We start from the raw sequence: 16,934 nt of genomic DNA, 5'->3' as shown, positions 1-16,934 counted from the left end.
ACCACAATCCCATCCAGACTCTTATCCCCATAACCCTATTATTTACCCTACCTAGTTCCCCTGACACTAAGGGAGCAACTTAGCATGGCCAAGCAATCTAACCTGCACATCTTTGGATTCTGAAACGGAGCATCCAGAGGAAACCCATGCAGACATGGGGAGAATGTGCTAACAGACAGTGAAGTGACCCAGACTGAGAATCGAACCCAAGTCCCTAGCATTGTGAGGCAACAGTGCTAACCACTGTGCCATTATGCAGCCCCAAATCAAAAGATCTTATGCTCAAGAACAGAAAGCAAGCTAAGAAGGAAGGTAATTTAAATTTCTGTAGCAGGAAACTCGCTGGTGCTAAACATTTCAACATCTCAGCTTGTTTAAATGTAAAAATCGCAAATATGATTTCATAATAAATGCCTCAAATGGAATGAAATATTCTGCCTGAAATGTTGTATGCTTAATGAAGAAGAGGGCTCGATCTAATGTAAACTTGGTGTTCTCAATGTTACATTCTTGTTTGCCTCATTCATTTGTTCAGTCTCACTCTACAGATCCACAAAAACCAGGTTAACCCCAACTAATCCTGGAACAAGTGGTGACTCCGTTGATAATGGAATGCATTGTAGTTCCTGGAATCTCCCATTTACCTGGAGCTGGAAATAGCAAACTAATGTCTGGTAGACCAGGCTTTCCACTTATAGACCAAAACACAGCTATATTGGGCAACCTGAGATGTAACACCATCATAGCATCTGTGAAAGTCTTGAAGGGAACTGGTCTCTTTTACTGATTTTTTTTCATGGATATGGGTTTCACTCGCAAGGCTGGCATTTATTGCCCACCTGTAGCTGCCCTTGTGGCATGTAGGTTTTCACCTTCACCCACTGCAGTTCACATGGTGGAAAAGACACAGCCAATTGCAGTCAAGTATGAAGTTTCAGGATTCTTTCTCAGTGACAATGGGTCAGAAAACACAACCCGCTGCCTACACATTGATGTGTGCTGATGTACTATAGTTAATAAAGCCCACCAATGCCTTTACTTTCCCAGGAAGCTAAGGAAATTCAACATGTCCGCTGCAACACACTAATTTTTACAAATGCATCATAGAAAACATCCTTTCTGGATATATCACAGCTTGGTATGGCTCACACTCTAACCAAAGCCACAAGAAACTACAAAGGATTGTGAATGTAGCCCGGTCCATTGCACAAACCAGGCTCCCATCCATTGACTCATTGTATGCTTCCTGATGCTTTAGGAAAAGCAGCCAGCATAATCAAGGATCCCACGCACTCTGGACATTCTCTCTTCCACCTTCCTCCATCAGGAAAAGTATACAAATGTTTGGGTACACGTAGAATCATAGAATCCCTACATTGCAGAAGGTGGTTATTTGGCCCATTGAGTCTGCACTGATCACAATCTAACCCAGGCCGTATCCCCACAACCTCACTCATTTATCCTGGTAATCCCCTGACACTAAAGGGCAATTCAGCATGGCCACTAATCCTAACCCACACATCTTTGGAGTGTGGGAAGAAACTACAGCACCCAGAGAAAACCCATACAGAGATGGGGAGAATGTGCAACCTCCACACAGACGGTGACCTGAGGCCAGAATTGAAACTGGGTCCCTGCGTGAGGCAGCAGTGCTAACCACTGTGCCACTGTGCCAAATAGCTGGAGTTACAATACAGACCAAATGAATGGCAGAAAGGAATGAACCAACTTGGTATGGTTCCTGCTCTGAGCAAGGCTGCAAAAACTACAAGTCAAGGACTCCACACATCCAGGACATTCTCTCTTCCATTTTCTTCCAACGGGAAAAAGATATAAATGTCTGAGGACACGTACCAACCGAATCAAGAACAGCTTATTCCCTGCTGCCATCAGATTTTTGAATAGTCCTATCATATATTAAGCTGATCTTTCTCTACATGTTATCAATAATTGCAACACTATATTCTGCACCCGCTCCTTTCCCTCTTCCCTATGTACTCTATGAATGGTATGCTTCATCTGTATAGCGTGCAAGAAACAATACTTTTCACTGTATACTAATACGTCTGACAATAAATCAAAACAAATCAAAAGAAGAACCTGGGATGTTTTTCCACATTCCGTTTTGATTATTGTATTGTTCCCTCCTGAAGAGGTAGCTTATCTTACTCGGACAGATTCTGACAGGTCTGCTGTAACTTTTCCAGCTATCATCTCAGATTTTAAACATCTATACTTCTTCTGAAAAATATTTTGTATTCAAAAGGTATTTCAATGACAAAGAATGTCTTGCGTTTTGTCACCGGCCTTATGATGTATATTTATTGTGTGTAATAAATTTGAATAAGTGGATGTATATTTGTACATAAAGAATTTTGCTGCCAACTCTTGTTCACAAACCTTGCCTCCTGTTGAGATAAAATATAATGAAAACTCCTGACAAGATTTAAAATGCAAAGGCTAGTTGCTATGTAAACATTAATGAGACAATTTTCTTACACCAATGATGGCTGTTTCAAGTTCTAGTCACTAATTAGCAGTGTGATATCAGCATTGTAACATTTAAGATAACAAAAAAAATAACAAAAGTGCAGCATGTGATTTTCTGCAGTAAATGAACAGTGTTGCATTCAAACTCAGGTCAACTGACACATGGACAAAGACACTCAAACTCTCAAATTATTGCACAACAAATCTCCTTTATTCAAGTTATCACAGACTGATCAGGGAATAACTATTTTTGGGCAACTTGGTGGCACAGTGGTTCGCAATGCTGCCTCACAGTGCCAGGGATCCGGGTTCGATTCCAGCCTTGGGAAACTGTTTAGGTGGAGTTTGCACATTCTCTCCGTGTCTGCATGAATTTCCTCCGGGTGCTCTGGTTTCCTCCCACAGTCCAGAAATGTGTAAGTTAGGTGGATTGGCCACGGTAAGTTGGTGTCCAAAGATGTGAAGCCCCTTGGTGTCCAAAGATATTTAGGTTAGGTGGATTGGCCATGATAAATTGCCCCTTTTTGTCCAAAGATGTGTAGGCTGGATGGTTTAGCCATGCTAAATTGCCCCTTGGTGTCCAGAGATGTGTAGGTTAGATGGATTAGCTATGGTAAATGTGTAGCGTTACAGGGATAGGGCAGAGGGCAGGGCGTGGGTGGGAATCTCACAGGGTCCGATGGTCTTTTTCTGCACTGTATGTCTATGGTTCTATCTCTGTTTAGGAAGGTCTATTGAACTAAGTGCCACTCAGACACTTAACAGGACAAAGGCGGGACTTTCCCAGGATCAAGAATCCCAGGGGAATCTGGCACACTGAGATCCACTGATAGAGATCAGCAGCTGCGCATTGTTCAGCAATGCTATGGAGGAGCCCACTTAAGGCCCACGGTTAGAGAGGAACTCTGAACATGTGATTGATGGAGAGAGGGGTATTGTGGGGAGGGCAAGGAAGGTTGGCAATAAGGGCACAGGTTGACTCAGAGGGCCACCCTTCCCAATGTTGGGTTCCGCGATCAGTTACTGAGTGTTGAACAATGAGGGTCTGAAGGTCCCCCTCCAGCCACGGTTTTTTGAGCTTCTAGTACGGTGAGTTAATGGTGTCCCCACTGCACATGATGGGTGAACCCAATGGGGGTGCAGAGAACTCGCCATACTAGAAGCCCATCCCGCCGCCAATTGAGGCCCTTAACTAAGTAATAAATGTCCACTTAATGGTCTCCCCAATGCACATAATGGCTGAACCCAATGGGGTGCACAGAAGTGGACATTTATTGCTTAGTTAAGGGCCTCAGTTGGCAGTGGGATGGGAAGACAGTCCATGAGCTTTCTCGCCACAGTATGAATTGGGGCAAGAGGCAGGCAGGGGTCCCTGCCACCCCACTGCCCAAATAAATTCCCTCCCTGCCCCCAAACCTGCCAGGGTGGGTGGCATTAAATTCCATCCATAGTATTAGCAGGGCACAGGACGCCATTCAGCCCATCATATTCATGATGGCTGACTATTTCCTTTGGTATTCCTCCACACTACTCTGGGTATAAATTTGGCTTCATGAAAAGATGTCTCTCCTCCCTCCCTGTTGTGTGAAGGTTGACCATTGGTGGGAGGGGGATATGGATGATGAAGCTGATGCACTACGCGGGAGTTATGGAAAATGACGCTGATACACTATGCGGGATATGGATGATGAAGCAGATATGTTATGAGGGTTATGGATGATGACATTGATACACAATGTGGGGATATGTATGATGAAGCAGATACACTATGGAGGGATATGGGTGATGAAACAGATATACTATGGAGGGATATGGTTGATGATTATGCGGGATGTGAATGATGGTGCTATACACTGTGGGGGATATGGGTGATGAAGCAGATATACTATGAGGGTTATGGATGATGACACTGATATACAATGTGGCGATATGTATGATGAAGCCAACACACAATGGGGGATATGGATGATGAAACAGATATAGTATGAGGGATATGGATGATAATGCTGATACACTATGGGGATATGGATGTTAAAGCTGATACACACTGTGAGGATATGGATGATGAAGCAGACATACTATATGGGGGATATGGATAATGAAGTTGGTACAATATGAGGGATATGGATGATGAAACATACATTTTGGGGGATATGGATGATGAAGTTGATGCAATACGAGGGATATGGATGATGAAACAGATACATTATGGGAGATATAGATGATGGAATTGATATACTATGGGGAGGATATGATGAAGCTGATACACTATGAGGAGGATATGGATGATGAAAAACTCTGGGGAGGATGTGGGTGACAAAGCTGATACACTGTCAGGAAGGGACTGATGTGAGATTCCGAGCAGAGTGGTATTTGTTGGGGGGGGGGGGGTGGGTAACCATGGAGATTAAAGGGCGGGGGGAATTGTGACGAGATCCTCCGAAGCCCAATTGAAGATAAACACAATGTAGCAGCAGCAAAAAAAAGGCAACGTCAGCGCCAATGGATAGAATGTAGCCGCGGCGAATGGGGAAGGAAGTTCCCGTCTGCAAACTCCTCTCACTTCTGCAAACTCCCGGCTTAACCCCAAAAGTTCAGGTGTCGCCGAGAGCGGAGAGTCCGGCCTCGCTCTCTCCTTCAGGGACAGCGGGCTGGGGGAAAGTGAGCTGGGGGCCAGCAGTCAGCCTAGCTGAGTGAGTTCAGGAAGTCCTGTCTTCTCTCTCTCTCTCTCTCTCTCCTCCTCCTCTGGCCATGTTCAGTTACGCAGGCAAGCTTTCCCTTTCTCTATCCCCTTCCTCCCGCAGCGCTTCCGCCTCGCCGCACCGACAACAGGCTCGCACGCCGTGCACGGCGCGGAAGTTTCCTCAAGCGATCTTCTTCCTTTAAAGAAATGTAATGTCATTTCCAACCCAATCCTCCTCCTCACCTTCCTACCTGAGTGATTCCCTTCCCTCCGGGACATGTCGCCGGTGCCAGCAGCTTTCTCCTGAGGACATCTCTCTGTCCCGGACTCTCCTCACGTGGAGGTTTTATTTTAAAAATTAAAAATCTCCGCCACACCAAAATATAAACTTTTCTCCCCCCTCCGAGGACGAAGACATGTCTACTCCTCGCCTGTCGCCGACTTGTGAACAGCCATGTTCCCCCAGCCGGGGTCTCTCTTCCTCAGGTGAGTCCTCCCCAATCCCTAGACACCAATGTCTTTCTTTATTTGTACTCTTGCCCATCAGCAGTGAGAACATTGGGCTGTTTTTCTTCCCTACCGAGCTAGCTGTGACAGGCCTGAAAGGGGGAAAAAAAAAGTTACATCGTACCTCAGTGTCAGGAATGTGGTTCTCTTTTTATCATCACCAGAGGTGTATCAACGATTCCACTTCTGAAAATCATTAAAACCGACACTTTGGGTGCAACATTTGAGTTATTCGGTGAAATCAAGGCAGATGACTTTGGCCAGAATTCGCCCACAGCTGGGATTCCCTGGTCCCGCTGCAGTGAATGGAGATTTAGGCTGAGTGTCAGATTCTCCGTTCTCGCTGGCAAGTGTTGGAGGAGCGTACGGTGCCTGGGAATCCTGGCCAAATGTAACACATGCCCTTCTTGCCCTCTTCCCACTAATTCATAAAGGGGAGGGTTGGATGAATTCCGTCATTGTTATGGTTAACAGCTCGGTTAAGGTCAAGTGTCAGTTCAAGCCCAAGGTCAGGTACGGTGTCTTGTCAGCTTGGATCATGTTCTTGTCAGCTTGGATGGTGTATGTCTCATGGGAACAATGAATTGGATTCAATTTGAATTGTTTTTTGGAGCAAGCAAGGAGGTGGATTAAAGGCTTGCCCTGTCCCCTCTGTACATTAGCTTTGTAACTTTAAGAAAGGAACAACCATTTAAAAATCTTGGGTTATACTTACTCTTTGAGCTTATTGTTGATGCTTCTATTACTTGGTAATAAATGGGTTGGACACCATCCTCCATAGGTGAAGTTATTGCATTACCTCTGATGGAAGTGTATAGAGTTACAGTGTGACAGGTTTACCCAGATGCATTTCATTGGGAATGTAGAGAGAGGAATTTTATCAGAAAAATGTACTGTTTTTATAAACAAGGACTGGATTATGTCAGTGCCCATCCAATTCACCTGAAAACTAATGTTGGTCTTCACTTCCTATGGGAGATAAGCCACTGTAAAGAAAAAAAGTTCCATTTCTTAAACCCACATAGGTGTGCATATGCAAGGATTAGTTAGTCCATTTGCAATAAAATGTGCAGAAACTTGAATTGTCTAAACTACTGTTTCAAGAGCTCATTTTCAAACAGCGTTGTGAGTGTACCTACACTATATAACTTAAGTTTATTTATTTGTGTCACAAGTAGGCTTACATTATATTGCGATAAAGCAATGAAGCTACTGTGAAAATCCCCTAGTCATCACAGTCCGGCACCTGTTCGGGTACACAGAGGGAAAATTTAGCATGGTCATTTCACCTAACGAGTTGTGGGAGGAAACTGGAGCACCCTGGAGGAAACCCACTTAGACATGGGTAGTATGTGCAGATTCTGCACAGATAGTGACCCAAACCGGAAATTGAACCCAGGCCCCTGGCATTGTGAGGTAGCAGTGCTAACCACTGGGCCATCGTGCCACCTCTTCAGTGATTCAAAGCAACACTCCCCACCACTTTCTGACCGGCAATTAGAAATGGGCAGTAAATGCTCAGTGTCACCTGTAGCTCATTGACAAAATTTAGAAAAATAAGTGAGACGTACCAATTTTGAACTTGGTCTTCAATTCTCTAATCAAAGTTGACTTGCTTAGTACTATCCTATTTATGTCTTCAATGACTTACAATTGTCAGGTTGCCTCAGTGGCAGCTTTACGAGTCAGAAGGTTCAAGCCCCACTCTAGGACATAATCAGCAGCACAAAATCAAGGAGTGCTGTATTGGCAGGGATGCCATCTTTCAGATGAGATGTTAAGCTGGATCCCTGTCTGTCAGTTCAGGAAGCCAACACTTGTCCTTCAAATTGCCTCACCAAAAGCAAATTAACCAGTTATATGTCACATTATTGTGGTGGACCTTGTTGGCATTTCAGTTTCTGGATTTGCCTAGAAAACAAGTGACTGCGTTTCAAAAGCAATCATTGACTGTAAGCACTTTGAAGCATCAGATAGGACATGAAAGGGACAATCTGAAAAGGGGGAGGAAATACTTCCATCTGTGCAAGTTATTTTGTATATCTAATGTGGTATGTTAATGCGCATAATGTGGAACTTGAATCATCGCACTATGTCTTGAGTTTCTATTTTAATCGCTGTGACCTTGCCGCTGTAACGGAGATTAGGATGGCAGTTGATTGTACCATGGTGTAAGACCTCTAACAGGATGGGATTGGAGAAGGGAGTAGGCTTACTGGTTGGAGATGTTGTAACATACAGTGTAGGGTTTAAGTAGAGAAATTGCCTTAGAGGAATGGATTGAACTGAGAAATCTTTCAACCTCGTAACAGTAACAGCACCTGGGTTTCTTCCAGGTGCTCTGGTTTCCTCCCATACCCCAAAGATGTGTGGGTGGAGTTAATTAGTCATGCTAAATTGCCCCTTAGTGTTAGGGGGTTAGTAGGGTAAGTAAGTAGGGTTATGGGGATAGGGCCTGGGTGGGATTGTAATCAGTGCAGACTCGATGAGCCAAATAGTCTCCTTCACTGTAGAGATTCTATTATTCTATGAACAATGGATTGAAAATTAAGGATGAAATTTTTGGGGTGAAAAATTTGTATCACCAATGGAGGTATGATTGCAGATTTTAATTACCTAATAGTAAATAAGGATAGGGAAAGGAATGGTCAGAATTGTTTTCTCATTCAGTGTATTGCTATTCCAACCAGGGTGGAAGCAAAAAAATTAAATGGAATGAAAAATTGACTGATACAACTGGAAATAAATGTTATAAATTTCGGGGCTGCACTTGGACTCTGCGTCACCAGTCACTCTTGCAAGTGGAGCTTGCATCCCCTACAAACTGAGAAACTATTTATTGCCCAATATCTAGCTAAGTCTTTGTGTAACCTGAGAACATGTATGTGTATTTGCAATAAATACTTTGAGCTTCCAAATACTGGCATTTAAAAAAGTCATGAGGTGTGGGCATTGCTGGCTAGGCCAGCACTTATTGCCCATCACTGTTTGAACTTGGGAGGCTGGTGGGGAGCCGCAATCTTGAGCTGCTGCAGTCCACATAGTGTAGGTGCACCCACAATGCTGTTGGGTAGGGAGCTCCAAGAAGTTGACTGGGCAACAATGAAGGAGCAATAATCTATTCCCAAGATAGGATGATGTGTAACTTGGAGGTGGTGGTGTTTCCATGCATCTGTTGCCCTTGTCTTTCTAGGTGGTTTGGAAGGTGCTGTTGAAGGGGTCTGTGTGAGTTGCTGCAATGCAACTTGTAGATAGCAAACATTGCTGCCCCTGTGTGCCGATGCTGAGGGAATGAATGTTGAAGGTGGTCGATGGGATGGCGATCAAGCTGGCTGTTCTTCCCTAGATGGTATCAAGCTTTTTTTTATTCATTCATGGAACATTGGCCAGCATTTATTGCCCATCTCTAGTTGCCCTTGAGAAGGTGATGGCGAGCTGCCTTCTTGAATTGCTGTAGTCCATGTTCTGTGGGTAGACCCATAATGCTGTTAGGGAGGGATTGCCGGTGTGTGAAGAAATGGTGATATGTTTCAAGTTCTAAGGATCTTTGGCGAATTGCTGCAGTGCTTCTATTCACCAAACAGCTTCAGACAGCACCTTCCAAGCCCATGACCACTTCCATCTAGAAGGACAAGGGCAGCAGATAAATGGGAACACCACCCACCTGCAAGTTCTCCTCCAGGCTACTGGAGTGCAGTTGGAGCTGCACTTGTCCGGGCAGGTGGAGGCTTTCCATCACATTCCCATTTTGTAGAATGTGAGTCAAGCGATGAATTACTTGTCCCTAAACTGCCAGGATTTTCCAGTCCTTCCCTGATCCGTTGAGTTTGGCAGTGATGTGACCTACCATTTGTTCTTAATGAGTTGGCCTTTTGCGGTATCTTGCACCATGCGACTTAATCAGCTGTGAATAGATATATAACTTACTAAAAATAGCAGATATACCCACAAAGTGTGAAATGGGTTCTTTGTCTTGATGGTGGCTACAAAGATTGCAGTGCTAAAAGTGGAAGCTGACTGTATCTTGGCTAGGTATAACTCGTTGGCTTCCTTCATAAAATGCAACCTCTGAGCAGTATTACTGGGCTAGCTTGTATTGTGAGTGTCTTGTATCATCAGGTGAATGTTCTAGGACTCTCCACAAACAAACAAAGATGTGGGGGATTTCTATTTCATTTTAAAGAATGCACAAAATGCAAAAGTTCGGCTCACAGTGGAAAGCAAGGAAAATGGTAAAACAGCTATCTATCAGCAATATGGAGCAAAAATTGAGAATGACTCCAAAAAAAAAGATTTAACGAACCTTTGCCAACAAATGGTGCTTGGGCACTTCAAATTAATTTCACCCACTGGTAATGATGCACATTCATTTTCTATGGGAGTGATTTTACATCTGGCACTTCTGAGAGAGTAATGACAGAAAACGGTAAGGTTTCCATGTTCATGTAAGTTCAGGGGTGATGTGTGGGAGAAGTTTTTCAGAGTTGTGGGTGCCTGAAACTCACTGCCAGTGGAGGTGGTGGAAACAGGCACGTTGGCAGTGCTCAAGGCATATCTTGATAGACACATGAATAGGAGGTGAACAGAGGGACAGTAACCACGTATGGGCAGTAAGTAGTGGGTCTAAATAAGGATTAGGGATCAGTGCAGGTTTGATGGCTGAAGAGCCTGTTCCTATGCTGAATAGTTCTTTTACACATGTTCTACATTGGGAACAACTGGTGCCTAAAATATTTGAAATGCAGGCAGTAGTCAGACAGCATGGGTCCCTGTTTCATTTCCTGCTTCCATCTTGTCCTTGTGGCAGCTAACAATCCGGCAGTTTGAAGAGGAAACCTCAGGCTACAGTATTGAGTTACTTCCGAGCTGGTAAAGTAAACAGAATGCTAAGCTATATTATTAGCGCAACACAATGTGGTCTGAGACTGCCGCAATGAAGTCGTATTGTTCAGCAGCAAGGCTGTATTTTGTCTGCATTATTGGATTTGGGTCAGCACAGACTACAGGAAGTATCTTAATTCCTGGAAGAGGTGTGGGGAAGGGACACAAACTGATTTCTGGTGTTGGAAGATTGAGTTAAGAGTCAAGCTAATTCATTAGTTCTGAAAGAAGGTGGTGAATAGAGACTCATAGTAGTATTTGGGTAGCTCAGTGGCAAAGTGGTTAGCACTGCTGCCTCACAGCACTAGGGACCCAGGTTCAATTCTGGCCTTGGGTGACTGTTTGTGTGGAGTTTGCACATTCTCCCCACATCTATACAGGTTTCTGTCAGATGCTGTGGTTTCCTCCCATAGTCTAAAAGATATGCTAGTTAGGTTGATTGGCTATGCTAAATTATCCCTTGTATTAGGGGGACTAGCAGGGTGGATGCATGGGGTTACCAGGATAGGGCCTGGGTGGAAATGTTGTTGGTGCAGGCTTGATGGGCCGAATGGCCTCCTTCTGCACTATAGGGATTCTATGATTCAGTTAAGGTAACGAAAGGAACAGAAAATTCCATTTAAACATAAATCGAGGCAAACCAACAAAAAATCATGGATGTCTAGAGACACCTTGTTATCTTCTCCTTAGCAATCAATGCCTTAAAAGAAAGAAGTCTTGACGAGGCCATTAGAACTACCTGAAGGACAAGAAGATTTCACTTTTTAAGACCTCGACTGGAATAACAAACTAAAATGAATATAGATCAACATTAAGTAACAGGCAAATGATACATTTTATTAAAGGAAAAGATATGTTTTGCATAACTGACTAATACAATCAGAATTTGCCTTACAAAACTCTGATTCTGTGACATACTGCTGGTAGATAGATGGTATTAAAAGGACAGTCTCTATGTCAACCCTGGCTCTCCAGGGAGTAGAGGTTCATGTCAGGTCAAAACTTCAATGTCCTTTGACAAGCGTTCCAGTCTGCTCCAGTTTTCTAGATACGACTTTTCAGATAAGATCATCAGCAAGGCACAGGAGGAGATTCCCCTTCTTCCTTAGGTCACAGAAGTTCTGATTTTCCCAAATTCCAAAGATTGCTGTGAACTTCTTTGAGAGGTGCTAGAAGACTCCTCAGTGAGATTCTATTTGAGTTTCTCTCCCTCCTCAGCTCCCATCACCTGGGCAACCTGAAGTGACTTCTCAGAACTGAGGTGTTTGCCAGGAATTCACCAAAAACCTTTCAAAACTAACCTTTTCTTTGGGTTAAGTAATGTAATGGGTTTACATTCCGAAACATAGTTATCTTGCAACATTCAGTGTTCGTGACGAGTGGTTAATGTTTGGAATAGTCTAGGTGGGGAAATTGAGAAACTGATTTTTAGAATTGCCAAAGACACTGGAATTCCAGGCATTTTGGTTTTTGATGGAGGGTTTGCTAGATGGACAGAATTGTCTTCTTCTGTACCACGAGGTTGGTGGAAGCGGAGGTGATTAATGATTTCAAAAAGAAATAGGATGGACACTCAGGGACAATAAGGCTGGAGGGCTGCAGGGATAGAATGGGGAACTGGGACTGATTGGTTTGCTTTATAGAGAGCCAGTAAAGCTAGCCACAGCCATTGCAAACTCTACGGGGACATCAAGGCTGTGAATGTTGGTTCCACTGCTTCATACAGCAGCGGATATGTGGGCAGCTAGGTAAGGTTGGGCTGCGAGATTGGGTAGTTACAGTTTCCTGTTGGACTCAATACCCATGGAAATTCTGAAGATCAGATCTCTCATGTCAGGGACACGAGAAGATCTAAAATGTAGAGCTATTTTGTGATTTTTAAACAAATCCTTGTTATGTGTGATGGGGCATGCCCCTCCAAGAGAATGGGTCATGTTGTGAAGTTGGGTAGAGAGATTGTAGATTGGTATTTGTAAGTTTGTAAAATGTTAGAGAGAAAGCATTGCATGGTCCCTTTAAGAGAGTGGTGCTTTTACAGTGTTTAGAAAGTTAAAAAAAATGCAAATACATATAGTGTGCCCAAAATGAAGCAGCAGTGTTACCAAGACAACATGCTTTCAGGCTTTTGAATTTAGCCAATCAATTTGAATTAGATGCTTTGATACCAAGAACTATTAAATTTAAATCTGATGGTTTTGACAACCTAGGACCAACCCTATTGTGGGGGATATTGATATGTCATTACCGGTATAAAAGGAAGAGGGCAGTGGAACAAGGAGAGAGAGCAATTGCCAGTGTAATAGCTCTTTCTTCAGTTCTCACTCTTGAGAGAGAGAGAAAAAACGAACTGCTGGCCCTCAGCCTCATTTATGTCTTAAAAGAAATCACAAACTTGATAGCAAAGGTATCACAGAAGAATCAAAAGAGAAGGCCCAGAATATTGCAGAAGACACTAAACCTGGTTGTAATTTAGTGTCTGACTAAAGTTCAATTTTTTTCGTTAACGAGTAGGAGTTGTATTTATCTGAACAATTTTCCATTAGAATCATGTTTTATTTGGTTTGTTAATAGTTTATTTATCTAACTAATAGTAAACAAGTTAATTAAAGTGTTACTTGTTGGTCTTAGAGAGAGATTCAGGGGGTTATTTTGATTTAACCACTAAAAGTTGCTAAAGAGTAGATTGCATCACTTCACACATTTTTTACAGATTATGGCTGTGATGCTCCTCTTTGAGTTGTTGGGTGTTAGTTTTCAGAGGAGGATCTGGGACTCGGGCTCCATCCAAGGATGGAGCTTGCCTGGTCAATCTTGTGCTAGGAAACAAAAGTGTGAACAAACAGTTCCAGTTAGTTTACGTCCACTGACCTCACGGTTCTTTATTAGTCTCTATATCAGACCTGAAACATCAAAATCCTCATCGTTTGAATGCGTCGCACGGACCTATGCCATGTATAGACGTGGACTACTGAATCAACACTGAAAACCGGCAAAGTGTAGTGTTGTAAAATGCTGGAAACGCTCAGCATGTCTGGCCACATCTTTGGAGAGAGAAACAGAGTAAATGTTTCAAGTGCCTTAGGACTTTTCTGGGAAATTGGTCACAATAATGGTTAGTGCTGGGGAAGGGCTATTGAACAGAAAAGGTGGTGTGCTTCAAGGGACAGTGTGCATTGGAGTTTTTTTTTGTCTGTGGGGAAAAAAACTGCCTTTATCTTCAGAAGCTTTGAGATTCTTCAGACATAGCAGTATCTTGCACCTGCTTGGGTCTACAATAAACTCGTGACATCAGGAACAATGAGTACCTCTACAAAGGACTGTGAAAGCCTTACAGTACCCTGGTGCTTTTGCTGCAATATTGCAGAAGAACGGCAATTATTCGGTGCAAGAATTACAGCAGTGTTTCGCACCCAGTGGACCAGCTCACCAGAATTTCAGATTTTCAAGCAATCATTTTTGTTAACCTAGCTGTCACAGAAGCAGAGACACCAGTTGGGCTCACACTTAATACTTCTGGCCTCAGTGAAAGATGCAGCAAAAACCTGGTCCTCTGTTAAGCAGATCAACTTTGTTTCAAATCACTTTTTGTGTCCATTGGCTCAAATTTATGTCCTTTCGAGCAGCTGACTGCACCTGTTGACCGACTGGTCAGTTGATGTTCTGCTTAGGGTCGTGTGTGTGACTTCACAGAAGCTGAGCTGGTGGACCATGCCATCAATTTAATGGTTGCATCTGCAACAATGGAGGCATACCAGATGGATATCTTGGAGAAGTCCATATTGTGGATGCTTTGCATTGGTTGTAAATTTGAGGCTATCATTGGAGCCACCAGAATTTACAATTACAATGTTCTGCGAATACTGTAGATACATCAAATAAGGATTCTGGATCTGGGAAACATAGAAACAGAAAATAGGAGCAGGAGCAGACCATTTTGCCCCTCAAGCCTGCTCCCCCATTCAATATGACTAGGCTGATCCACTACCATAATGCCATACTCCTGTTCTCTCCCAGACGCCTTGACACTTTTGGTGCCTTGAAATCTATTTCCTTAAATATGTTCAGTGACTTGGTCTCCACAGCCATCTGTGGCAGAGAATTCCACAAGTTCACCACCCTCTGGGTGAAGTTTCTTCCTATCTCCAGTCCTAAATGGCCTACCCTGTATTCTGAGACCGCCGTGATCCATTGTTCCATCATCCCTGCCTCCAGTCTTTCCAGCCCTGTCAGAATTCTACACATTTCCCCCTTTCATTCTTCTAAACTGCAGTTGTGGATGAAGTCAACTCCAGTGATTATGATGATAAGAGTCTGAGTAGGTGACATGAATATTTATATCATGTTGTCAATGTCACTGAACACATTGAATTGATTACTGTAAGAGTTTGCATCTATCCATGTGTGAAGAAGGCAGGCAAACGGGTTCCTTGCAAGTATTTTACACTCACTCAAGAGTATGTATCTGGGTATATGATGAGCCCTGTTAATGCTGGAGAACAGGGATGGCAGGACTGATAAGAACATAAGAAATAGCAGCAGGAGTAGGCCATCTAGCCCCTCAAGCCTGCCCCGCCATTCAATAAGATCATGGCTGATCTGAAGTGGATCAGTTCCACTTTGCTGCTTTCTCCCCATGACTGATGTTTGAGGAGAGATTGACTAGGTTAGGATTGTTTTCGCTAGGGTTCAGATGAATGAGGGGAGATCTCAGAAATTTATAAAGTTCTAATAGGATTAGACAGGCTAGATGCAGGAAGGATGTTCCTGATCTTGGGGGAATCCAGAACCGGGGGGTCACAGTCTGAGGATACAGGATAGACCATTTTAGGACGGAGATGAGGAGAATTTCTTAACTCAAACAGTGGTGAGTCTATAGAACTCATTACCACAGGAAATAATTGATGCCAAAACATTGAATGTATTCAAGAGGCAGCTAGATATAGCACTTGGGGCGAGCGGGATCAGAGGTTATGGGGAGAAAGCAGGATTAGGCTATTGAGTTAGGAGATCAGCCGTGCAGGCTCGAAGGAGGAGGCCATCCGGCCCTATCCTCTATGTTTCTATGAATGTCCAGCTGACTGCATACAATGGTTTATTGATTTGAGTTCAGGGTCCATCAAGAGTAATTACAAATGTAACCAATTGGAGTGGAAGACCCAAGTCTTAAACAGTCTGAATGAATGGATCTACAACCACAGGACAACAGGCTTGCAGGGGTTTGACCTGGTTATTGGTCATCACCACAGGAGTGAACCAAGCACGGAGGATAAAACAATCTGCTCTGTTGAGGATCTCATATTGATTTTATCCTGTTTCAACAGGAAGGATAGGGTAGCGTGTTGATGCCACACTCATCGTGGCTCAACCACCTCTACCTCATCTGATGATTATCCCTATGTTTTGGGAGTAAAACTGTAAGACAATCACCATGCTTGCAAAGATGGTGGAGAGACATGGCAGCATTGAAGAACTTTTGAGGAACTTGAAGAGTCAGCTTGAAGAAAAGAGTGAGGAACCTCGAGAGAGTGAATGACAAGCACAATAAAAGACTCTCGGGCATAGGAGACAGAATACTGATAGAGTCTACATATTCTACGCCTACAGAGAAGAAAAAGAGTCCATGCAAAGCCATTCCAGATTTCAGGAAATGTTATTCTGCTTCCAGAATAATCTGGCTGTTTGATTAAGCCATCTTTATGTTATCAGGACTAATGAGTCTACATGTTTCTCTTACTGTTTTGCATTGTGTATATTTATCTCCTTTATTGTTGAATTGTATCGAGTTAACTTTTATCTATTTGAGGGGGTGATGTTTAAATTTTGGAATAAATGGGAAATGTTGCAGTGGACCTTTAAGAGCGTGTGGTTATGTTTTTAGTATACAGTGGTATAAGTGTGACACTACCGTGTCTAACAAGGTATTTTTAATCATGTTCTCTGCAGTTATAAGTTGGCCCTGAGTTGTCTGCTTAGAAGTCCTTTTGTTGCTGCTTAAATGGGGTTTTGTTTATTTTTATTCTGGGCCTAATGTAGTGCATGGGATTTTTATGGCCTAGAATTGTCAGGGAAAGAATGATGGATAGGTTGGGTGCCTTAGGACAGTTTTTAAGTTTCACTTTCAGTTTGGGCTGCTGTTTTAATTGGCAGGTGTTTTACTTCAGGCTGGGTGCAGTGTTCTGTCTGTCTCCCCCTGGTCTTTTGGGAAGCAGTTCTGACTTCATGCTTGTCTGTGCTTGTATCAAGAAGGCTGCAGAATCCAACAGCATCATGTGAGCATCGTTGTTTTCTGTGTTAAACCAGTGGCATGTGTATGTTTATAAGGATGTTTGTTGTACTAGAACAGTATTTAGTTGTTAAAGTCTGTACAATATCA

At 43.2% G+C, this 16,934-nt stretch overlaps 2 protein-coding genes across 3 annotated transcripts in view; one reads left to right on the top strand and one right to left on the bottom strand.

Moving 5' to 3' along the window:
- LOC145355495 (ankyrin repeat and SOCS box protein 13-like) overlaps nucleotides 1–5,513 on the bottom strand; it is a 50,066-nt gene extending 44,553 nt beyond the window's left edge. Inside the window, exon 1 of the mRNA XM_080207676.1 lies at nucleotides 5,425–5,513. Coding sequence (XP_080063802.1) covers nucleotides 5,425–5,452 — 28 coding nt within the window. The 5' untranslated portion in view covers nucleotides 5,453–5,513. The remainder of the gene's footprint in view (nucleotides 1–5,424) is intronic.
- Nucleotides 1–16,934, top strand: part of LOC145355493 (uncharacterized) — a 91,083-nt gene that overhangs the window by 2,180 nt on the left and 71,969 nt on the right. The window contains exon 1 of one of the 2 annotated variants that reach the window (XM_080207670.1): nucleotides 5,549–5,659. The exons of the other annotated variant lie outside the window; for it this stretch is intronic. Coding sequence (XP_080063796.1) covers nucleotides 5,590–5,659 — 70 coding nt within the window. The 5' untranslated portion in view covers nucleotides 5,549–5,589. Of the gene's footprint in view, nucleotides 1–5,548; nucleotides 5,660–16,934 lie in introns of those variants that run through there. 2 annotated transcript variants of the gene reach the window in all.

The sequence above is a fragment of the Carcharhinus amblyrhynchos genome, chromosome 19 (assembly GCF_965287045.1).
Source record: "Carcharhinus amblyrhynchos chromosome 19, sCarAmb.v2.hapA, whole genome shotgun sequence".
In the NCBI taxonomy this organism is placed as follows: domain Eukaryota; kingdom Metazoa; phylum Chordata; class Chondrichthyes; order Carcharhiniformes; family Carcharhinidae; genus Carcharhinus; species Carcharhinus amblyrhynchos.
This window is presented reverse-complemented; position numbering and strand designations above follow the sequence as displayed.